Source organism: Sciurus carolinensis, chromosome 10, assembly GCF_902686445.1.
Source record: "Sciurus carolinensis chromosome 10, mSciCar1.2, whole genome shotgun sequence".
In the NCBI taxonomy this organism is placed as follows: Eukaryota; Metazoa; Chordata; class Mammalia; order Rodentia; family Sciuridae; genus Sciurus; species Sciurus carolinensis.
Genome location: NC_062222.1, coordinates 102,413,407 through 102,438,964, shown reverse-complemented (window position 1 = coordinate 102,438,964; position 25,558 = coordinate 102,413,407). Strand labels below are relative to the sequence as shown.

Genomic DNA, 25,558 nt, shown 5'->3' with positions numbered 1-25,558 from the left:
TTAGGTGAGCCTAAGATTAAAGAGAGGTGGTTGTCTATGGAGGAAATACCTCTGCTACGATATTTCAGGTCCATCGAGGATACTAAAACACCATTATCAGCAGTTCTCTAAAAGAATAAAGAAGCAGAATGAAAGGTTTCCTCTTCCTCCAATTCTTATCATCATCTCTTCAGCTATTGTTTGAGAAGAAACCTTGCACATGGCTTTGATGCTTCTAAACAGAAGAGCAAAGGGAAACCTTCATCTCTTTTGAGGACTATATCCTCTCCAGAGGCATTCTGATCATTTTCCTTCTTATCCCACCACTGAATGCTTTAGCTACTCACAATAAATGCAGAAATAATAGAGAAAAATAAAAATTAAATAGTTATAATTACAAAACTTTTTGTGATGTAAAAGCATGACTGATCTGTAAAAGATGTATTAATAGTTACAAAAATCTTTAAGTGCACATGTTCTGGACTTTATATGGTTTAGAACACTATATGAAGGAGACCACAATTAAAAGAAAAAATACTGGTTCACAAAAAAAGGTTATGTAGATAGAATATAATAATGAGCTTATAAACTCAGCACATAATACCCTCCATTTCAATGAGTGTAAACCAATTGCATTTTGTTCCTCTTCATTAAAAGCTAAGTTATTCTAAGGCTTTCATATTCATTCAGCCATGACTTTTATTTGTTTTATTTTAAGCTCTTAGTGCATTTCATTTTAACACCTAGATATAATTTTAATTCAATTACAGAGCATTATGCTAGGAGCCCAAGAATATTACCAAAAGTGAAATTATATGCAGTCTACAGTTCATCTTCACCTGACTGGTTCTCAATAAGGGAAATCCATTCTGGCCCCAGAGGAAGTGACAGACTACCCATATCTCCTCAAGCATTATTACTTTGTATTGGCTAGATAAAAATAAAAGCTTATGTGATTCTGTATTCAGTAAAGTTTGATATATTCATGTTTATAATTTTCTTAGACAGTTATTCATATTTCTTATAAATCGTGAACATTATATAATGTGGATAAAAACATCCTAGAAATGAATTGCGCTTACCAAATACAGTCCTCGCTGGAACTGATTCCTTATTTATCCAGAACGAAACTTGAGAAAGAATCACTGTCATTATGCATGGAATGTAAGTCTGAATCATAAAATATCCCATCTTCCGTCTTAGGTGGAAGTAAACTGTCATGACAATGTATTCACCTGCCAAGAAAACATGGAAAAAAAAAAAAACATTATTGATTCTGCAGGTAATTATTCAATGGTTTCATGATTGTATTTCAGACTAACAAACAGTACTCTGAGCAAATAAATTATCTTTGTGCATAATACAAACAAGAAGCACAAAGTTTCCTCATGGCAGGAGGGTGGATGATACTGAAGATCATTATTCAGAAAAATACTTTATTTTGTGTAGAGATTAAGTAATTTACTAAATTGGGCTATAACTTCTTAAAAGTTTTTGCAATGCTTTCTATTTTGAAGACCTATTCCGGCTAAAGCAATTACCTTTCATTTTCACCATTTTTTGAGAGCAGAATTTAGACCTACCTTTACAAAAACCCACTAGGAAAAGAAATAGAAACACACACACACACACACACACAAATAAATATAAAGCTAATTTTGGACAGAAATGAAATATATAGATTTCATTCATATATACAATATACAAATATATATACATATTCCATTTATGTGTATTTCATACACATATACACATACAATCTTAGGGAAAGGTTGCCTTGATTTTAGGAAGAAACTGTATATCTAAATGTTACAAATGTAAACAGACATATAGCACAGAAACATAACCTAAAAAACTAATAAGTGAAACATACCCTAACATTTCTAGTAGCTGTTGAGGAATATTTTTACCATCATATCTGAAAGGACACATTAAGGAAGTTATTTAGGAAGCAGTAGCCTATTCACAGACTGTAAGTCCAAGGTTCAGAAATCTCACATCTCCACAGATGTGTTTTAAACTCCCTTGCAGATTAGAACATGAAGATCTTTTAAAATTTGTTTCCTGTACAGATAAGAGGAAAGTGTCCTGACGGAAGTCTACTGTATAGTTTTACAATTGATGTGAAGAGGGTGACCCCAAAATGACAGTCAGACAAGTATTGGGAAGATGAAGGTCATGGGAATCTAGAAGAGAAGTAGTACCACTGATTTCATGACAGTGTGTGATGTACCCAAAGCAGTTTTCATAGATAGCAGGCCAAATACCGTTTTTTTATAGTATGAGGTCATACAATGATTTTATTCTTCCATAACCAATTATATCCATCCATTTTTATTTTTAATTTTTAAACCATTTTATTGAGGTATGTTTGGCATGCAAAACTCTGTATAGATTTACTATATGTGACTGATTAGTTAGGAGATAAGTATACATCCATAAAACCATCACCATAATCTTTCATAAAACTATCCACCATCTTCAAACGTTTCTTTCCATCATCTTATTCATTATGTTTGTGTGTATGTGTGTGTGAAAAGAACTCTTAATATGTATTCTCTTAGCAAATTCTTAAGTATTTAACACAGTATTATTGATTACAGGTACTACGCTATACAGGTAATCTCTAGCATTTAATATCTTGTGCAACTGAAATTTTGCACCCTTTGACATTCAGATTAGAACATGAATATCTTTCAAAAAAGCTTTTTCCTGGACAGACAAGGGGCAAACTGCCATAATGGAAGGCCACTGTATAGTTTCGTAATTGATGTGTAAGAGGGTGTCCCCAAAAAGATAGTCATGACAAGGGTTGGGAAGATAAAGTCGTGGGGATTTCACCTTCCCCCCAGGTCCTGGCAACCACTATTCCACTCCTGCCTGTACAATTTTGACCATTTTGGAGTCTTCATGCCTTCACATCACTGCTTTATTATCTTTTTTCTTAAAACAAAACAAAACAAAAAATACATCATCATTTCACAACTTTGTTCTAGATCTGATGATAACCATTCATTTTCTACTAATCTGATTTTAACATCCTGATCTGACATTCACAACATTCTGAGAAGGTTTTTGGAACTCAGAATGCCTGTGTTGAATTTTGGTTTTGCCATTTAATATCTGTATGACGCAAGCGAGTTACTTAAATACATTGTATTTACATATTCCTCATTAGTAAAACGAAGTTGGTGATAGTATTCACTTTATGAGGTGGCTAAGAGAAATAAATGAGTCAATATAGGGAAAGAATTCAGGAGCCTGGAAGATGGAGCTGCTAAATGAATTTTAACTGTTGCTATGGCCTGAATATTCGTCTCCCCCAAATTCTTCATCAATGAGGTGATATTAGGAGTGTAATGCTTTGGGATCATGAAGGTGGGACTCATGAATGGGATCATTGCCTTTATAAAAGAAGTTCCTGATGTAAGTCCCCTGCTCTCTTCTTGTGAGGAAAGAAGATACTATTCTATGAACTAGGAAATAAGCTCTCACCTGACACTGAATCTGATGGCACTTTAATCATGAACATCTCAGCTTCCAGAACTGTGAGAAATAAATTTCTGTTCTTTATAACTATCCAGTTCATGATATTTTATTATAGCTGCACAAAATTGGACTAGACACCAACTAAAACATTGTCCCTTTATATGTGTATTTAATAAGGAAGAGTTTTAGAATAAGCAATAATCAACAGATCTTCCCCATTAAATAAGGACCAAATCCTACAATTTTTCCATTCATATTCCCAAGACAAAGAATCATCAATAATAGACATCCATCCACTTGAGTGACAATTTTAGTTTCTGTCTTTAATACGCTTTGAAATTAATCTTTAGATTTTGCTTTTACTTTGAGAAAAAAAGGGGGAGGGTGGCATAATAAACTTGGACAACATAAAAAAAAGAGACATTTTGAAAAGCACCAACATAGCAGGTTTTGTCTCATAATTTTGTTGAAAATAGTTTTAACATACTTGATTACTGATTTTTTGTTTCTGAATAAGAAACCAACTCACTTCTCACATTTCACCAACTCAGAATTTATTTTAAACTGAAATAAGTTTATAAATATAAATAAAGAAATTCTGAGTTATGGTTTATGCATCAACTCTATTTCTGGAAACTTTTTGTTGTTCTCCTGAAAACACTACATATTTCAATGAAGCCAGGAAAAAAGTATACTGCTGATGCCACACACCATATTGGCTGCAACTATCAAACATCTCACCTGTAATGGATTTGATAGTCTCACTTGATACAGTTTGCCCAATCAGGTCATACTGAACTAAGCTGGAAGACTCCTTTGGCACTTCCACTGATTTCTCAGGACCCTTTGTCCATGTGTAGATCATCTCACTCTTTGGATATGCATCTGAATGAGAGCAGGCAATGTGGTTACTGTCAGGGTTCTCCTTTATCAGCATTGATGGTCAACACTTAAAAACACGACGTGCTCAAAAAAGATGGGTTAAATGAAAACAATGTTCACTCAAATCAATTTACTCAAACATGCTTGCAATTTAGAAATCTATACATATTAAACAAAATAGCCAAAATCAGCAGGATTCACTGTTTCTATGCCAAATATTTCTCTCTTCTAGTGCTTAACCAATACTGACTTCTTCCATCCTAATGCATCTGCCATTTTCAAATGTAAGAAACCGCTTCTAATAACACAGCAACAAAACAAAAACAAATCCTACTGGTCAGGAGGTCTCCAGGGGTCATCTCTGCCTCTGGGTAATACCATGTTATTTGGGAACCATTCTACAGTGACAACCGGCTATGCTCTTTGTAAAGCTCTCCGGGGAATATAATTACACAACCAGTTCCACTACCTTTAAACTCTTATAATCAGGACATTTCCCCTTCTATCTTCAACAAATTCTTCCCAGCAGCAATTTAAGCCCATTTTCTATTATTCGGTGCTCAGTGCAAATGGAGACCAGCTGCTTGCTTACCAGTCTACCCAGAACAGATAGCTTGGCTCACACACAAATAAGTTCAAAAGAGCCAAAATGAATCATGTGCTATTCCCCCCACCCACCCCAAACCTTCCTAAAATGGCTAGAACACAGGAGGTCTTAGGGAATTGTTTAATTCTACAAGAGGAGTCCATACCTAAACAGATTCTCTTTAGAAGCAACCTTGAAAAACACACTCTGAGGCTGTGGTGTCATTTAGCATTATCCAGTAATATGTCAGCATTTATCTGCTAAAGCATACTCATGCTTTCTCAGATATTTAAAGCCCTGTACATGATGTCCTATGGATGATGTTTTAAATCAGGTATTCTCTTAGCTATCCTATCTTGCTAAGCAAGAGCCTTTTCTTTCCTGTTTTTTCTCTTTCCTCTGAATTATAAACATAGTTAAACATGCTTTTTCTCTTTCCAGAAAATGTAAGGCCCTTACTTGCTAAGTATGATATGCCTCCTTTTTAAATTCCCAGTCCCAAAACATCAGTCACTAGTGTATGATTTCTCTACTTTTATACAAAGCGTGACTGAGAACCAATTATGTTCAGGTCACTCAGAAAAGTGCTTTATATGAGAATTAGAGGGGGTGGAAGATAGAAAAGACTTCCTTTAGACAAGAACTAGTTTGTATGAAATTTAAATTATTATAATACAAAGGGATTTTAATCCTAACCCCAATGAGATCACCCTTTCTGTGTATTTTTCTGTTTTTTTCTTCTCTCATTAAATCATTGGTCAGGGAGCAAATGACTTTCTCTAGCTTCGAGTTAGCCCACTGAATATTGTGATTACTAGGGTTATAAAAAGAAGAGTGACTGCCGATTCTCATTAAGTTAAGCAATGAGCAACGATAACAGCAGGCAAGTTTCACAATCAGTGCAACTAAGAGTCTGAAGCAATAGTAAAAGCCAGCATCTATTTTTGGTAGAATCTGATTGAATCGAATGTTTGAGGCAGACCTTAGAAGAGCAATCACATTTTGTTACCATCTTAGAGAAAGGAGCTTAAAGAAAGGAATCTTATATTCTCTCCTATCCACTCATCTCATCCTTCTTCCTTCATCGCTACAAAATTTCCCAGATACATCTATTTCATACTTGCTTCTCTAATACCATCCTAGCCTAATCCATCATCATCTTTGCCTGTATTAAAACAACAGACTCCAACTCTCCTCTTCCACTTTAGCATCTCTACAACCCATTCTCCATAGGAGAGCTAAAGTAAAAAATATGAAATGTCAATCAAAGATTTACCTCTATATAAAACTTTCAAAACTCCTGACCCTGAACTTTCAGACAGAATTCAAACTCCTTAATGTGGTCTACAAGGCACTATAATCTCTGGACTCTACCTTCCCCCCCCCTACTGTTCTTGTGTCCTGCTTCAGCCAAGATAGGACTTTTGTTTTAACTGATGTCATACCAGGAAGTCATGAGCCTTCTTTGGACTTTTACTAATTCTGTTACAAACAACTAAACAACTCTGCCTGCAACAGCAACTATTTAAAACAAACAAAAAAACATTGGTACTTTCTATGTTACACCACCAACACATAAAGTTCAGAGATCCCTAAATTTCACCACTGGCCACCAACGTATTATGACTCAATCTATTAATCCATTCAAGCTATCTGTACAAGTAGATTTTTGTCTTGGGAAAGGAAAAAGGGAAGTTTTAACTCTTTACATATACCAGCTAACAGTCTCCAAAAACTCAAAACTTGAACAATTTTTTTTTCATGGATAATGATTTAAATGCTATACTATGAGAAAATCACACACATACACAAGCACACACACATAAACACATATCAACTTGTGTAAGATAATCAGAAATTCAAACACTTTCATTTGTAACTTACAACTCCCGAATTTTAGTGGGCAAGCATGGCCATCCATGGGAAAATCCACCAATCTCATGGGGCACTCTGCACTTATGGTGAGTCTATGATGGAAAAATGCAATTAAGTAAAATCAACCCTTTATTAAAATTAACTCTATATATATCTAAAATGGAAGGAAGGAAAAAAGAATGGGAGGGAGAGAGGTGGGAAGGGGAGAAAAGAGAAAAAAAAGGATAAAAGGAAAGGAAAGAAAAAATTGATTACCTCATTGTATATAAAATAGTGCCATTTCTCATAATTCTAAAAAGCTTATTTGGAGCTGTCATATTATGTGAGACAGATTTCTTTCCATTCCTGAAGAAAGTATCAGGGGTCCATACTTTTGTTACCATCATATTGTTCAACCTCAGAATTTCAATGGGACCATCATACTTTAGTCTTTTGTCAATCCATGTCTGCCTGAAGAACACATCCATTGTGTACTCCTGGGAAATGAGTTTGTGACATATTCAAATCACAGAGGGCTACATATCAACATGCAGGAAAATGCATTAAGTTCTAGCCTCTTCCCATTCATAGAAAAGACTTTCCCAAATGAAATTAATAGAAGCAGGAATTATCTTAAATCAATAGAGTAAAAAGATTCTCAGTAATTAGAGTATCTGATGTCCATCTGGATCCCTTCATCGTCTATGCTCATAGGAAATAAATTATGACACATATTAGTCATTTGATAATAATGACCATCCTTTAATAAAAGTACCAGCACCAGGTAATAAGACTTGTGCTTTACTTTAAACCAGATAGCAAAAATCAGTTAATGTGTAACACATATGATTATATGATTAATCAAAAGATTGTAGGCATTTTTTTTAAGATGAAGTAAAACAGATAGTGTTTTGATAAAGTTTGTCAAAATTTGTCAAATAACCTGATCATTTCAAATCATTAGGAGACTAGGGTCAGGAAAAAAATGAAGTATGTTCTCTGTTCTGTTAACTAAATACATTTAAAATAAAATTGCACAGGTGGATGGACAAATTCTTCCTGACCAATGTTTGTATTCTAGCCTCTTTAGGCATGTGAGCAAGGGAGGAGGAGAAGGGAAGGGGTGGGCAGCAAGGGACTGGGCCAACACGAAATACCAAGTGCAATAAGGACTATATTACAGTGTATGCAATTAGCTCACACCAAAACTAATTATAATCTCTAAATTTTCTTTTCCTCAATAGTTTTCTAAAGAGAAAAAAAAAAAAACTATACATATTTTTGGGTTGCATTTTGGAATTCATAATAGGAAAGTTCTCTCATTGAGAATGACTTTAAATCAACAAATACTCAAATGTTGGAGCTGAAATGTAAATTCAGTGTCATACTCTTTGTAAACTTTTAAGTTTAATTTGGTTATTCTTTGAATTTCTAGCTTTGTGTGATGGACAATGAAATAAATTTTAATTGCCTTGTTTCTGGCATGTTCTTTCAAACCCCAAAAGGTACATTGTTTCCCAAATACCTACCATTTCAACATCAGAAACAGGTCCAAAGCTGGTGACATATATGTCAGTTTTCACTTCTGTAACAGGACCTAGTAGGTGTAAAGTAAATATGTGTGAAAAAATAATTACCAATTTTACAGCCTAGTAGAGTTAGATAATTAAAGAGTAAACACAGGTATGATCTATTTTTATAAGCATCTAAAATTTTCTGTGAGATAATGAGTCTCTACCAAAGTAAACCAAACCAGAAAGCAGTGTTTACTTAATGGGCAAAAAGAAACCCCAGTTACTTACCAGGACCTTGCCTCTACAAAGATACATCACCCCTGGGCACTGTTACAACATACAGCACAAAGACACAAAGGCTTTTAGCCTTTTTTTATTTTTTATTTTTCTTTATATATAGTCCATCATCTGATTGGCCTCTAGAAAGAAGTGAGCTACTAAAAAGAGGAAATGTGGCCACAAGAATGAAGAGGAGAAAAATTGTAATGGCTGCAAAGAATGTATCTTTGAAGAGTTCAGGAAACTGGTAAACTGTTCAGATGATTCATGTCACCTTTAACAATAAGCACACCATTCACTGGTGATTGGGCTCAAAGACTAGCTCTCCTATTCCTGCTCTGCCTCCTATTCTCCATGTAATCTTAAGCAAGTTACTTAACCCCTCAATAGCAGGAACCACATGGATCAGGCAAGACTTAAAGGAGATCAAATGAAATTGCTCAACTGAGATGCTGAATATAGTGACTCATTCATGAAAGTACTCCTTCCATATTAGTTTTCTCTTGCTCCTGATAATGGCACTGCTGGAATTTTCCTATACCTTAGTAAAACTGGTTCTGGGGCCATGAGGACAATATGGCTGACACCAATTTTAGTTGAGGGAACAGGGCCACAATCTGGGTTTAGGTATGATGCTTAAAATCAGAAATTCTGAAGTTCAGATTGGGTTCTAACACCTTTGAGTGTATGACCTTGGAATTCTTTACAGGTAAAGATTTTACCTATATAGATATCTTCACAGATAAAGATGACCATTAGAAATTTTAACTGAGATATGTAAATCACTTTTCCCAGTTGCTAGAATATAATGTGTTCAATATTGATAGTTATTATTGTAGATAATATAGCATTTTATTATTAATATAGAAATTGTTGCCCTTTTGAACATCATCCTTAAATGATGGTTTTTAACACTACATGGCCAGAGGCTAGATAGTCCATAAGTAGAAATAATAACATCTGCTATCAAGATGGAATATCTCCCTTGGATAAAGGTTGGGAAATTGGATTTATGCCAAAGTAAGGCAAAGAACAATTGGTATCATTAATGCTCTAGGTTTAAAGTTAGCCTCATAAAAATGAATCCAAATGTTTCCCCTGTAAAGGATGAAGATTGGGCCATATAAACACAAAACAAGATAAACTGAAGAAGACTGACAAAATTCTTTATTGAATAAGTATCCTAAGAAAAATAAAGCCTTTTTAAGTATGATGAGGGAAAAAGTATAGATCATGCTGATTTCTCATGAGTTTTACTTGTTAAAAATTACATCTCTGGAAAGCAGAGAAGTTAATTAAATTTGTATTTGAATTAGAAATTGGACACAACAATAAACATGGTAGTAATAAGCTCATTAAAGTCAAATTGTTCCAGAATTAGGCAATCCAGGAAGCTTATAATGTGTATTGAACCCTAGGAGACAGCAATTTCACTCAAACAGGTTCAAGAGTAGGAGAAATCGCTCTAATTCCTTAAAGACAACTGCAAAAGGTGTTGAACAGCAGAAATACCATGCCATTGCAAGTCAGGGCAAAGGGAGATAGATTTCAAACAATTAATACTGATTATGTCCTGAAAAATGGACTATTTGACCAGATTCCTGAAAAACCAAAAGCTACTTCAAAGATCAGTTTTAGTAAGTGTAAGATGGGGCCTGACAATCTGCATCTCTAAGTTCCTAGGTGAGGTTGTTCAGTTTAACTCTAGTTTACAGATACTGTTCTTTTGTTTTCTAGAATGGTGTTTACAACACTATATCCTGTAACATATTAATATTATAGGTATTCCTGAGGGAGGGGGGGGAACTCTAGGAGAATGAAGAACTAGGTCAATATTTTCATTATTAACTTGTTGTAAGGTGTGTGGGTGTATGCAAATTCTTGTGGTTATCATCATTCCATGATAATAACAAGTATCTCCAAATTCTTATGTAACATACTACTTTTCCAATGGTTCTTGAAAAATGTTTTGTGTTCAGAATTACAACCTCAGTATTTGTTTGTGACTTTATCCAGTATTTGCTATATATGATTGCATGCATCTTTGAGATTGAGTGAGATCCAAAAAGCATATGATTAGTAAAGGAATTTCATTTGGACACTCAAAAAACATTAGAGTGAACACCAGCTATGCTAGGCCCTGACACAAGACTGAGGGGTTCCCATCCCTAAACAGTTAACACACTACCAGAGAGGGGTCACATATAAATAGTAAAGAAATAAGTAGCAAAATGTTATCATTTCTAAGGGGATAGTGGGTAAGAGGCTGGTGAGAGAGACTGGGAAGACCACTATAGATTTGCCTTCAGTGCTGCTTCTTCAAAGCTGTGACTTTTAACCTAAAACCTAGAGGGTAAGTATGAGTCTTTAAGAAAAGCTGAGAGAACTGGATTCCAGGTGGAGAGACTGACAAGGTTTGAAAAACCTAAGAGGTGGGAGAGGTCTCAGTATATTCAGTAGGGTTGAAGCAAAGTAAGGGAGGAAGAGAATGACAAGAAACTAAAGCTACAAAGATCAAATAAAAAGCTCAGGTGCAGTAGATCAGCTATTCCTGAGGTCATACATATGTCACAGTGACTGCTGTTAAAATTACATGGAAGAGAACTTGTAGAAATGTCAGTGAAAGACAGGGTTGCTACAAGCTAAATTATGTTACTCCCATATTCACATGTTGGAGTCCTAACTCTCAGTTCCCTGAAATGCCACCATTTTTAGAGATAAGGCCTTTAAAGAGATAATTACATAAAAATTAGGTCACAAGGCTGGGCAATTCAAAATGGCTGTGTCTTTACAAGAAGAGATCAGGACACAGACATACACAGAGGGAAGACATGTAAAGACACAGGAAACAGATGCCATCTCTAAGGCAAGAAAAGAGGGTTTAGAAGAAAACAACCTTAAAAATCGTGGACTGAGACAGACATCATTACCCTATGTACATGTACGATTACACGAATAGCATGAATCTACATCGTGCACAACCATACAACCATAGAAACAAAATGATGTACCCCATTTGTGTACAATGAATCAAAATGCAGTCTGTAAAAAATTAAAAAAATAATTAATTTAAAAAAACAAAAAAGAAAACAACCTTACTGATACTTTATGCCTCCAGAGCTGTGAAAAAATAAATTTTCCATTGTTTAAGCCACCCAGTCTCTGATATTTTGTTATGGCAGCCCCAAAAAGTAAATACAGAGGTTAATCATTTTTCCCCTGCTATGTTCTCTCCCTCTGTTTTCCTCCTCTGATATCAGTTTAGCTCTCATTTTTCTTGGAGGCTATTGTAAGAAATTTTTGATTTGTATCCCATAATCATTGAGAAGCCACAGAGGGCATAAAGTAAGTAATTATATGACTGAATTAAATTTTTTACAAAATCATGCTGGCAGTTGTACGGTCAATAATTATAAGGTGGCAAGAGCAGAAGAACAGCTCCTACTCTAGGCAAGTTGATAGACAATGGTGGCCTGGACCAGGGAGGTGGCAGTGGAGATAAAGAGTGGACAAATCAAGGGGTAGTTATGTGTGTAACTGCTTACAGAGGACAGGGAATAGGTTTTTTTCTCCCCAAAGTACAATAAGCAGAGAAATAACAATTACTATTCATTAAAGATCTATTATGTGAAACTCTTGTCATATACTAATTTTTTTAATCCTCACAATATGCTTTAAAGTGATATTATCATAAGAATTATTTGCATCTGGAAACTGAGCTCACAAGAAGGTAAATACTATATGCCAAAGCCAGAATGCTAACTCTCTTGTATTAACCTCCAAAATATATTCTAGCTTTACTAAATTGCATTGTCATTAAATAATAATTTAATAATTATTCAAATAAATGTGGAATTTTGTATCTAGTCTATAGCATGTGATACCTATATTTCCTGTTATGTTCATGAGTAATTTCTAAACTATATTCCTACGGCACTTTTTATGCCTTTACTATTATTCTTATTTCAGTCTGCTTGAGTCTGTCTACAGATTTCATAAATGAAATCTCAATCCTCTTTCAACACCCAACTAGCACAGTGCTTTGCACATACTAGGTGCTGAATAACTATGTTTCATTATGTTTCTAATATCATCTCAAAAGTGATTATTAAAACCCTTCAAAAGGAAAAAATGAGATTCATTTGCTGCATCAGTTAAGCTAAAAATATTTCCAGATTAAAGCAGAAACTGTGTCTTATTTATATTTGTATTCTCTCCCAGAACCAATCGAAAGCTTTAAATGTAATAGGTTTCTGATAAATCAGTTGTCAATGAATAATGGTCGCTATGCAATTAAGAATAATTCTTAGAGACGCTTCCTCTAATACCACTGTTTAGGATGTTCAAATCAACCTTACTAAGAGCATAATTACATAGAAACCAGATAATTTTGAGCTTGGAAAGTCTTCTTCCCATAATTTTACATGCATTCGTGTAATGTCAAAGACATCTTGTTTTTTACAAAATCCTAGTTATTTTTTGATAATAGGGAAATTTTGTTTTTCTTTTTTTTTTTTTCTTTCTTGTTTTTCTGGGATTTTTTTTGTGGGGGAGTGAGGGGGATTACTGTAATCCTCTAAGGGATTGTAAGGTATTGTTTGTAAGGCAAGCAAGGTGGTCTTTAACAAATCAAGAAATAAAAAGCCAAGACCAGCAAGAGCAAATTCAGGAAGATACTTACATCTAATAATGATTCTAATTTACTGGGAAAGAGTGAAGGAAGTATCAGATAATTTTTCACTGTTTACTTTAGCAGTCACAGAGCTGGCTGAGGGTATCACCGCATACTTTCATGTCCAATAATGATATCAAATTTGCTGTTACATCATGATGAAGCCCTCAGGTAGTTTCCTCATCTTAAAACTAGTCAATTCTTGTTCTCTACATTGGCTCCCCAGCTATGCACCTGAGGAAACATTCCTGGCTTTTCAGTCACGCACACCATGTATCCACCTATATCCTCCAAAAGACCAGTGTGTCTAAATTTAAGAGATTTCAAGTACTTAAGAGACAAAACAACAACGAATCTTGAGTGAAATACATACATAAATCACTAATTTTCCCACCATTTAAAAAAATACAAAAATAAAGTTTTCCTGAATATTAAACGATGACAACAGATATCCATTAATATTGCTGAGAAACCAGAAAACATTATAGGTTTCCAGAAGTTTATTTTACTTAGGAGACATTGAAGATTAATGTTTCTTTTATCATATTATCTTTCTATGCTGGTCTATTTTGCAAATAATTAAAGCCACCAAATGAATATGAAAAGCATAGAAAAGCAACTATAAAATGTGGGAAAGTATAAAAACAATTTACTGAAGAAGAATACTTAACTACATTAGATCATGATTAAAAAATCAGAAAAACTCAGATCTCTTCAGGATAAAATTATCATGTCAAGTATTCTAAAGGAAACACATACACACACACACACTCTCCCCTGGCATTAAAAGATATTTGGATTCTGAATCTCATGTCCACTGTAAAAGGGAGTTTTGTTTTAAAAACTCATCATGGAAAACAGTTTGGTGTTATCTCGTCAAGTGGAACTCCCACTTACTTGAAGACCCAGAAAAATCCATTCCTTAATATGTATGCAAAAAAAACTCTTAAACATTTACAGCAGGAAATCTGGACAGAATAATCACAGCAATACGATCTTGGAAACAAGCAAAAAGTCAACTGCCAAGCAGAGAAGATAAATAAGATGGTTCCTATGCCATGGGTTATCACACAGCAGTCAAAAGGAACAATCTATAACAACATGCAGCAATAAGAATAAATCTAAGCAATACATAAGTAAGTCTAAAAACATCCAAAGTTTAAATACAGACAATTCAAGACAACTAAACATTTAAAATATACTTTAAAAACAAAAGATAACTTTTATATAAATTGAAAATAAATTCAAAAAGCATTCAGAGTGGTGGTTACTTTGGAATGGGAAGAGAGGAAGATAGAATGAAGGAAGCACTTGGCAGAATAAAAGTTGTCAAGGCGGGCTGGGGAGATAGCTCAGTTGGTAGAGTGCTCCCCTCGCAAGCACTATGGCCCTGAGTTCAATCCCCAGCACCGCAAAAAAAAAAAAAAAAAAAAAAAAAAAGTTGTCAAGGTCCCTCTTTGTGCTGGTTAACAGTTTAGTTGGTATATTTATTATATTTCAGTAAGTGGATGGATGGATGGATCGATGGATAGATAGACGGAGGAATGGAAAGAAGGTTATGTGTGAGTCAATAAGAATGTGTCACGAATCAAGGATTATTAATGCAGAAATCAATTATGTACACCTGAGGCTTATTAGAATAAATACACTTGTAAAGGCCTGGTATAAAGCAACAATGTTTAATGAGAAATAAGTGCAAGCTGTCACATTTTTCTATCTGAAAAATATCTAGAAAGTCATGAAGTGTTACTAAACATCCACCAATTTACTAATATCCTACAGTCTGTATTTCACAGTGCCTGTTTCAGGAAATGCCAAATGCATTTTTCATATCCTTACCCTAAAGAAAATGTAAATATAATGATAGTATTATTGTGGTAGTCACTTTTTTGTGATTGGCACTGAAATACCTGGCAACAACTTAAAGGAAGAAAGTTTATTCTGGCTTATTCAGAGATTCAGTGCATAGTCGGTCAACTCCAAGGCTCTGAGCCTAAGGTAAGGCAGAACATCATGGTGGAAGGACATGGCAAAGAAAAGCTGTTCTGCTCATGGTCACCAGGAATCATTGAAATGAGAAGGGGAGAAAGGAGAAGAGGCCACAGGGAAGATGGCTCCTTTCACAGCAACCACCTTTTCCAGCCACATCCCACCTACTAGGACAGACTCAGTTACAGCTCTCATAATGTAATCATTTCACCTCTGAATACTCCTGCATTAACCCAGGAATAATATAACTCATTATATTTTGTTTGGTTTTGGTAAATTGAGAGCATAAGGAGGTAAGTTTTGTTCCAGATTTTATCCTGTCTTCTACAGGGGATCTTTCTTTCAGATGTCCCTTCCTTCCACTCTAATATTAAATTATCCTCAACTAGATTATTCCCAATAGTATACAAACAGGTTATCATATTTCTAACCTTAAAACAGGCAACCTTCTGTGTCTCTTTCCTTTCATATTTAAGTTCTGAAAAAGGAAATCTATACACACTGCCTCAAATTCTTCCCTCCCTATTTACTTCATCATCTGTTATATCCAGTTTTCATACTTAATATTCACAAAAATTCCTTTCAATACCATCAGTTTTCCCCATGTATAGCATTTTCCCCACCAATTTTAAAAGTAATCATATTTCTCCCATTTTTAAAAGCTCTCTTGATTCTATCTCTTTGCATCTACTATTCCATTTTTCTACTTCCTGTACAAACACCCAGAAGAAAATATCTCTCATTCTCTCTTGAATGTACCCAGACTTTCTCATTCACCAGGCTGCAAAAAACTGCTCTTGCCAAAATTATTGAATATACACACACTGCAAAATCTAGTGGTCAATTTTAGGTTCATATCTTTTCTTACTTGATCTGTCATAAGTGTTTAACTTAATTGAAATACTTTTTTTTTTTACTCACACACACTCTGTTTTCCTGCTATCATGCCTCACTGGCCATACCTCCACAATCTTTGGGGATACAGATTCCTTTTCCCTTCTTCTCTCCTTTTAGCATCAGAGCTCAATATGTGAGCCTCTTCTCTATCACCCCTAATCCTCCTGGTGACCTCTCTGACCTTTTGAGTTTAATTACCATGTATGTTGACATGCCCATCATCCCTAAATTCCAGGTTCATCACCACTTGGTTCTATTAGGCATCTGAAACTTATGCACATAAATAAACTGTTCCTCGTGCCCCAGTCTGCTTCTGCTATAATTTAACAACTCCATTTTTCCTGGGTGTTTAAGTCAAAAACTTTGGAGTCAGCCTTCACACCTTCCTTTCTGTCATATCCCACATTCTAGCTGTCATCATTTGACTCTAATTTCAAAATATGGGCAGAAGCCAATCATTTCTTAGAAAATGACACACTTCTCTGCCACCAGCTTGGACAAAGTGTTCATCATCTTTTGCCTGGATTACTGTGAAAAACCTCTGCACATCTGTCTTTGCCTCTGACTGCCTGTTCTTAACACAGCAGGCAAAGTGAGTCTTTAGCAGGACTTGCCCCTGCTACAATTCCTCAAGTCATGTCTGCTCTGACTCAGAGGAAAAGCCACGTCCTCACTAGCATTCAAAGCTTTGCACAACCTCATCTTTTCATCACACTGACACCTTCTCCCTCAGCCCTGCAGCACTGGCATCCTTGCTTAGCATGTTTGCACCTAGAATCCCATCTCTCCAGAAGACCCCACCAAATGCAGGTTATGCTCTCTCACCTATGATCACTGTTCAATAGAACCTTCTCAATAAACTCTCCCTAACTACCCCAGTTAAAGCTGCAACCTCCTCCCCTGCTTTAATGAACCACTCCACGGCAGTTCACCAACATCTAGCACACTATAAATCACTTATCTCTGATGCTTCTTTTCTGTCTCTTCCACTAGAGTGTGAGTTCGTCAGAGCAAAAAGTTGGGTAATCCTCCCTAACTTTAAATAATACCATCCTCGTCTGGTTTCTCAAAATAGAAACCAAGGAATCTTTTTAAAATTTTCCCTTTTGTTTATCACCTCCCATGTCAAGTCTAACACCAATTCTTTGTCAATTAAACCTACAAAAAGTACCCCAGCTTGTTCCACTTATGCCCATTTTTACTATGTCTATCATATTTTTCCATGTACATCAACTTAATTGAGAGAACTTCCCCTACCCTTCCCCACAAAAACTTCTTTATTAGTCTCCTTGTTTCCAATATTGCCCTGCCTCTTTTTCTAAGCCTTTCCTTATGTAGTAACCAGATGGATCATATTACTATCCAAGTGATATGTCAATCTCTTCTCTTAAAGAACTCTAACGCCTTCCGAGTCCACTAAGAAAATAATCTTTTTTTTTTTTTAACCTCATCTCCAATGGTCTTGCATGACCTGGACTCTGCTCAGCATCCCGGTTTCATTCTGTACGTTTTGCTCTTGCTTTCTGACTATGGGCAGATCAAAAACCAAACCCAGTGTCCCTGGGTTTGATTCCCTTTCACTGTCTACATGACACTTCTCTATTATGTACCTTTAGACCTTGCACTTGCTTTTTATTTTTTTTTCTGCCTGAAAATAACTTTTCTCCTACATTTTCCATGCCTGCCATGTGTAGATCTTAATTTGAAAAACTTCCTTGACTACCATTTCTATCTAAAATAGATCCCACATCCAAATTCTTTTCTCTCTCTTAATGCTATTAGCTTTTACCATAGCATTTTGATTTCATTATTTTGCTATTTTCTTCTTTGCTATTTTTATTTCTCTCCACTGTTAAGCCATAAAGTCTATGAGGGCCTATGTTGGATCCGAATCATATCTTTACAGTCTTGCATAGCTCCTGACACAGAGTAGGCTCTCAATGCACATAAATAGATGAATAGATGAATAAATGAATAAAGGAATCGGAAGAGAATGAAGCTTTACATTTCTGTGTGGAGTTGAAATGTTCTTTACGTCTATGCATTTTCAAAAATATGTTCTCTGTTGACATTCAATTAATAAAGCTAGTACATGACACAGGAACCTCATTTTGAGTATGAAATATAAATCATTTGAAAATATTTTACGAAAAACTTGATTTTTGTGAGACAATATTTCAAGCTAACCAAAATGAATAGAAGATTCTGTATTCACTTTCATTTTAAATGTTATAAAATGTTTAGAATCAAAGTTCTTATTTCACCAGGTACAGTGGTACACTCCTGTAATCCCAGATATCACAGAGGTTGAGGCAGGAGGATTTCAAGTTCAAGGTCAGTCTTGGCAAATAGCAAGACTATCTAAAAAAAATTGAAAAATTAAAAAAGGACTAGGGATGCAGCTCAGTGGTAGAGTGTCCCTGGGTTCAATTCCCGGTACCAGGAAAGAAGGAAGGAAGAACTGAGTTTCACTTCACTCCTTTGGGGAAAATATAGTTTTGTTTATCTCAAGAATTTATTTAACTGAGTAACAAGAAGGGACTTTCAGGATAATTCAATTACTGATACATAGGATTGTGCAAAAAGCCTCAGAAACGGATCTAGCAATAGACCAGCTGCCTAAGGATTTAAAGATTGGATTGGATTTTGGAACCTCATCTATTACTCACTGTAGGGTTCTTGGGCAATTCACTGAATCTTATCCTAACCTCTTCTTTAAGAGAGGAATGAGGCTTTCCCTGTTTATGTCTTTGTTAATGTGATAATCTTAGTAAATACTGCATATGAAAATGTTTTCAAAACTGTAAAGGACCCCCACTAATGTGAAGTCCTACTATATTATGAGCAACCTTGCATAATTGATTTAGGGTAAGATTCCCAAACTATCTGTCAGTGGTTCCTAGCTATGCATTTTTAAGAAGGCAGATAACAGTTTTGAAAGTGGATCAGAAGAAAGAGGAATGATTCTCTAGCTTCTCTGTGGAAGGGTTCACTTGTGCGTCACTCCTAAGCAGGTTCGAGCTACTTCAGCATGATAGGAACTGATTCATCAGAGGTTGAAAGAGCCATATCCCTTCTGAAGTCCCATTCCAGCTTCTCTCAACATGCCTCCTTCCTTCTCTTCTCACCTTTTCCCCTTTTCTTCCCCAATGGGAGAATGTGGAGATAAGGGAGAAGAGATCCTGGAGGGATGAAAAGAAGAGAACCATTTCAGCTCCTTTTATTTCTCCACTGCAAGCTGTGCTGCTGAGTTAAAAATATGTAATTTAGTTTCCAAATCTATTTCAACCCCTGCCTGGCCTACTGAGCAATCACAAACCATCCAATTTCAATTCAAATCTTTGCTTTTAGCTTTATTTTAAATGGAACACAGCAAAGTTGTATAAACAGATAAAAAGTAAATGTTCCACAAAGAGCAGAAGTAGGATTAAAGGAACCAGGAAGTCAATCCATATTTATAGTGTACCAGTCAAAATCTGAATTGTTTTCATCTTATTTATAAAATGTCAAACTTTCCACAAAGTATAAAATGTCATAGAATGGATCAAACTTGTAGCATCCAAGAGTCTGTGCTAACAACGAGCCTTCTTATTATTTTCAGTTGGTGCACATTTACAATTTCATGTAAACAGATAATATATTTTCTGCAGGTGATAATTACTATTCATCTGTCACATTTGGAATAGTACACATTTAGAAAATGACCTATTTCTAAAAAATGAATCACATCTACCACAAATATTTATGAGCAGAGTGCAAGATAAAAATAAAAAAACCCTAACACTGTACTATGTAGTAAATTTCTAATCATTAATTAACTGCTACCCTCAAAGTAGGGAGAATTCAACCCCTTCCCACAAAGCTTTGAAAGCACCTCCAGGTAAATAATGCAGATCACTTGGCAATGACAAGCAAGATGAGTAATAATGCCCTTGAGAAATCTAGCAATATTGTAGTTAACCAAAACCCAGGATTGGCTCACACAGATTGTTTTCACTCCTCTTATTATCTATATAATGTTATAGGAGAGAGCACATGGTTAAAAAAAAAATCCATATACAATGGATACCTTCTCCCTTTTGAATTACAACCTGCTTTAAAACCAAATAGACAGATATTATTTTAACTTTCAACATTTAATTATTAGAACCATATAGTTCCAGTTATGGTTTTTCACTTTCATTAATGTTCAGGTACATCAGTTCTCTGATGCATATTTAAACTATATATGAGTTGATGCTTTTGTTAATTTTTTTTTTTTACTTGAAATGTCAAGTTTAAAACCTTTCTGGGCAAATAAATCCTCTTTTTGATATAATATAGTTTTAAGTGGCATCACATCATCTGAAACATTCTCCACAAAAACTATTTTTGACCTAAAATGATAATTTCCCAGTCACTTATAAAAGATCATGCCTTGACAAATGATTCACTTCTCTAATGAAGCCTCTTTTCAGATTTGCATGAAGGCAAATGCCGTGTGGGCAACCTATCCCTTGAGTGGCAGTGGGAAAAGAACCAGAAAAAACTTCCATCCTTTTCATCCATCTTTATCTCTGTCAACACACAACTACTGAATTAATGCTTTAGTGGCTTCCCATAACTTTCTCAAGAAAATCCAGAAAAAAATCATTTGGAATTCAAAAGATCCAATCCCAGTCTATCATTAATATGCTATGTGTCCTTGTCTAAATCCTTTCTTGTCCTCATTGCCACTTCTGTTAAGTGAGAAGAATGACCCTAGATAGACTCCAAAGAATCATCAGTTCTACTCCATCCAACTATTTTATCTCCAACAACTCTTTCTAACCTGGGACCACACTCCTCCTGCCTCATATCTAATGCTGTCCTGATCCCTGCTCTTTTACCTTCTCCAGTCTCCCACCATCTCTCCTATACACCCTCAACAGGAAGCATCAAATTCCTCTATGTTTCTAATATTATGTGATATTGATCATACCACTTTGTATATAATACCATCCCAATCTACATGGTTTATTTTTAAATACACAAACTGATCTTGGTTCATATCCTGTCCCTGCCATTTACTAACTGGGAACTTGGAGCAGTTACTTAATTTTTCAAGCCTCCATTTCTTCATCTGTAAAAAAGAGAAAGTTATGGCTTGCTCTTGGGGCTACTGTGAGGTACAAAGGAATATCTGTAAAAATGCATGGTCTACATGAAAATTTAATTAAAAAATACAAAATTAGTGGTTGTTATTATTGCTACTACTATTACTGCTGAAAGAACATAAGTTCCTTCAAACTAGAGTCTATGTCTTATTCAATTCATTTGCTGAAAGATAATTAGTACAGTAGAAAGAACAAGGACTTTGCCATTGGAAGAGGTGGGCTCACCCTATGAGTGGGATCCTAGCAAGTCACTTATCCTCAAGGAACTGGACTGAGAAGCTGTTTGAGGCTAAAGCACAAAGTTTGCCACATAGGTTCTCATTATATATGCAAAGAAAATATTAATATGAAAGAGAGCAACAGTACTGTTAATGGCTGATTCTGTTAGGCTATATATATTTTTTTTTCTTTTTTTTTTTTGAAAGAAGAAAAAAGCTGACTTTTTTCTGACTCCAACATCTCAGGAGGGAAGCAAATGCCACCTCACCAAAGAAAGTAAAAAGAAGAGAACAGGAATGGATTGGGTTCCCTAGGAAAGCAGTCAGCTTCGTGCCCCAGATTCATGCCCTAGGTAGAACACAGGCCTAGCTTTTGGCAGAGAAAGGGACACGTGGGAGAACAAGGGACTTCAGATCAGCTGCCTCCAGTGCAACCTGCTCTGGGCCAAGTAGCCAGGTTGAGGGAAACTCAGTTCCCAGGGAGCAGGGCCATCTCAGCTAAGCTCTCAAATAAATCTGTTGTTGACTCTCCCCTCTCCCCAACCATCCCTACCCTGCAGTCAGGTCGGTAGGTAATTAGTGTGGGGGAGAGGCAAAGCTTCTGAGGGGGCAGGGAGATGGGAAAGTACTGATGGGGGCGGTCTTCTTGTCATAGGTCTCACCAAGAGAGGAGAGGAAGAGAGAGGGAAAATTGGCTGAGGAGGATGGGGGGGGGGGCAGAAAGAGAATTTTTTTCATTTTTGCACGCAAAGCATACTTAATGATTTTGCCACAGACAGACAGACCGATTAGGAAGGGACAAACAGGACACACTTGTGCATCTAAAATAGTTCATACCCCCAAATCCAGGACGTAGCCTGTTGTCATAACCATCGAGCAAACTGTCCAGGATGCGGGTAAAATTTTCCGGGCACAATTTCTCCTCCTTTTGGTTCTGTCCTGGGGATTCGTTTAAACTGCAAGAGCAAAAAACGGGGGCGGAAAGGATTATTTTAAGAATGCATCTGAGAACAGGTGGAAACAGGTTTGCCTTCTAGGGAAATAGTCGCTTGCCCCATGCTAGAGGCAGGGTTGGGGGTTGGGATGCAAGAAGACCAAAATGGTCAGAAAAGCGCACCCCTGGCAACCCGCACCCCTGTACCCACACTCTTCTTGCACCAGGAGCCCCTTGTGCTTTCCGCGTCTACGCGGTCACAGAAAAAGCTTGGCTTCAGCCCATGATTTTACAGTAAAGAAGCTCCAGTTTGCTCAGCTAGGGGTGGGCGGACAGAGAGAGCCAAAAGCTAGCTCCTTCTCCCCCTTCCCCGTGCCCCCCCAGGACCCCAGAGAACTCACCAAGCCGCCAGGCACAGGAAGTGCAGGAGGGCGAAACTGAACCCGGAGGACAGCACGATCGCGGGTACCTTCTTGGCAGAAACCATCTTTGCAACATGCCATACTTTATGCCTGTTCACGTTTCCAGGCTCTCAAGATGCCCTGAGCAGGGTGCGAGGAGAGGGCAGAGTGGCTCCTGCGGCGTGCGCACACTCGCGCTCACACTCGCCCGCGCTCACACTCGCCCGCGCTCCGCCAGCCCGAGCCGCGGTGGGCGTGTGTGTGCACGCGGGCCAGGGGAGGCGGAACCTGCCTTTCCTCGCCCCCTCCTTTTCTCTCTCAGCGTTCAATGTGTATATAGGGCTATGTATACCGCTCCTCACCCTTTCGTGCCAGCACATCAAGGTACTGGGGTTAACTTGGACGCGTCTGCGACGCAAAGCCAGGCAAGTTTGTTCCAACCTGTAACTCTGGGGACGAGGACCTGGGTCCTTCGCCCCACTGGAGGTCTGCAAGCCCTCACCCGGTGTATCTCCGCCCACAGCGGAGCTTGGCTTCCTCTTCTCCCGGCTGGTCCTCCTCTCTTCCGCCGGGATTTGGATCTAACCAATGAAGCTCCTCTCTATTAGGTTGTGCGAGGACCTGTTTGTACCCATTGTCAGTGCTGGAGGTGGAGAAAGGGCGGGATGACAGGGATTTCTGGGTATCCGGGTGGAAGGTGGTGGTGAGTGGGGAAAGCGGATCAAGTCTGGGCAGAAACAGTCTTTGAGACCCTCCCCTTCAGGTGCTAGGGGGCGGAGGAGTGTCGGTGGTTACAAAAGGAAAAAAGAGATTCCTCCTGATAATAGGGGTTTCAACTACCTAGGCGACTCTCGCCAAACTTAAGTGGACTCACTGCAGTTAAGGCATTTGTCAAGCTATTGCTTTAAAGATACCAAATTTCCTTACGTTGCCTGCGCCCACCGGCACACGGAGGACCTCCACTTTGCTGTTCCATCCTTTTCTGGAAGGAAGAAGAGAGGTGCAGACAGCGACCACGGGTCAAAATCACTTTCAATTTTTGCAACACTTCTCTGTCAGAATGAAGTTGACAAGTTTCTGGAGATTGATTGCTTTAGGAAGGAAGAAAGGGGAAAGATAGATGGGGAGAGGGAGAGGACGAAAAGAGAAAAAGAAAAAGAAAAAGAAATGCTTGTATCTATGTGAGACTCTTTGCGGGGGAGGCACAGAAAGACAGAAGTAAAAATGTAGGGGAGCAAGTTAGTTCATTTATGACTTGAAAGGGAAAACAACTAAGCACTATATACCTTTAGGGTTCTATTGAATAAAAATAAGTACCAACAGATCTTCTAAAAACAATTACAGGTTTCAAGGGAGAAAGTGTCTTTCACGTTAATACAGATGCATGTGGAAATTTGCATATGATCAATGATGTTAACTCCTTGGAACCAGACATCAATTATTCTGTTTAGGATTTTAATGATTTGTTCAAATTTTGATGACTAGTGGGCAATATAAAACATTATATTAGAACAGGACGCAGTGGCCCGTGCCTATAATCCCAGCGATTTAGCAAACTGAGATAGGAGGATCACAAGTTCAAGGCCAGCATCAGTAATGTAGCAAGGCCCTAAGCAACTTGGTGAGAACCTGTCTCAAAATTAAAAATTAAAGAAAGGTCCAGGGATGTAGCTCAGTGGTCGAGCTTCTCTGGGTTAAATCCCCAGTACCCCCAAAATAAAATAGAATAAAATAGAAAACATTATTTTAGAGAGGGTTTGGGGGTTTTTTTGGTTCCAATCTCCTGATTACAGTTTTCATCCAAAAGGGAAGCCAAGGATGTCCAGAGCATGTAATAGAGTTTCTGCTCTCTTGATGTTCTGTATTCTGCACTGCTGTCTTCTCGGAACTTATTATACTTCATACTTATTTCATCTGTATCATTCTTCTTCTTGAGGTCCAAGCTGGGTAATTTTTATTCACTGTTACAGTACATACTGAATGAACACTATAATCAGTGACTCACTTGGTCCTAGATCCATCTTATTAATTCAGATGAAATTCAAGCTCTCTCTTTTGGGAAAAAGAATTGAAATACTAGATATGCCATGAAAACACCTGTCTACATATTTTCCACATAAAAGTTCATAATATATTTCATTAGTTCATTAGTATATTGCTTCTTATTTTATCGCTCTAATCAATACTTTCCTACACTTTCTAAAATTGAAATCCATCTTTTTGAACTATGTTCCCATACAATTTGTTTTGAAAATATGCATAATAAAAATAAACAACAAAATAATGACCTTGTGAAAAATAATTTCCATATGTATTTAAATTTTCAATTTTAAATATGTGAAACTAATCCCTTGAAATAGAAATGGTGATCCTCCTTTAAGTGTAGTTACTTCTAATTATATTTTCATTAACTGGTTTATGATATATAGTATATATGGTATATATAGAAAGAATGTTATATATATGTAATACATATGCTATAATGTATATCTTTGTATAGTATATATAGTATTTATAGTTTAGTTAAAGAAAATAGTAAAGGTATTTATATCTCTTAATTTTTTCACAGCCTTTTCCTTTTGCTAGCTTTGTATTACTTAATGAAATTATATACTGGGTTTTTCTGCCTGAAATCTTATTTAAAAACATATTGCTTGTCAATGTGAGTTTTCTTTTAAACAATCCAACATTCAAAGCAATTTTAATTTACCTTAAGTTTAAAACATCAT

At 36.6% G+C, this 25,558-nt stretch overlaps 1 protein-coding gene across 1 annotated transcript in view; it reads right to left on the bottom strand.

Moving 5' to 3' along the window:
- Positions 1 to 23,366, bottom strand: part of Gabra4 (gamma-aminobutyric acid type A receptor subunit alpha4) — a 66,010-nt gene extending 42,644 nt beyond the window's left edge. The window contains exons 1-7 of the mRNA XM_047567530.1: positions 22,830 to 23,366; positions 22,332 to 22,450; positions 8,320 to 8,387; positions 7,067 to 7,287; positions 6,821 to 6,903; positions 4,210 to 4,353; positions 1,062 to 1,214 (exon numbers count right to left, since the gene is read on the bottom strand). Of these exons, the coding sequence (XP_047423486.1) occupies positions 1,062 to 1,214; positions 4,210 to 4,353; positions 6,821 to 6,903; positions 7,067 to 7,287; positions 8,320 to 8,387; positions 22,332 to 22,450; positions 22,830 to 22,915 (874 nt within the window). The 5' untranslated portion in view covers positions 22,916 to 23,366. The remainder of the gene's footprint in view (positions 1 to 1,061; positions 1,215 to 4,209; positions 4,354 to 6,820; positions 6,904 to 7,066; positions 7,288 to 8,319; positions 8,388 to 22,331; positions 22,451 to 22,829) is intronic.
- Positions 23,367 to 25,558: the final 2,192 nt, after the last annotated feature.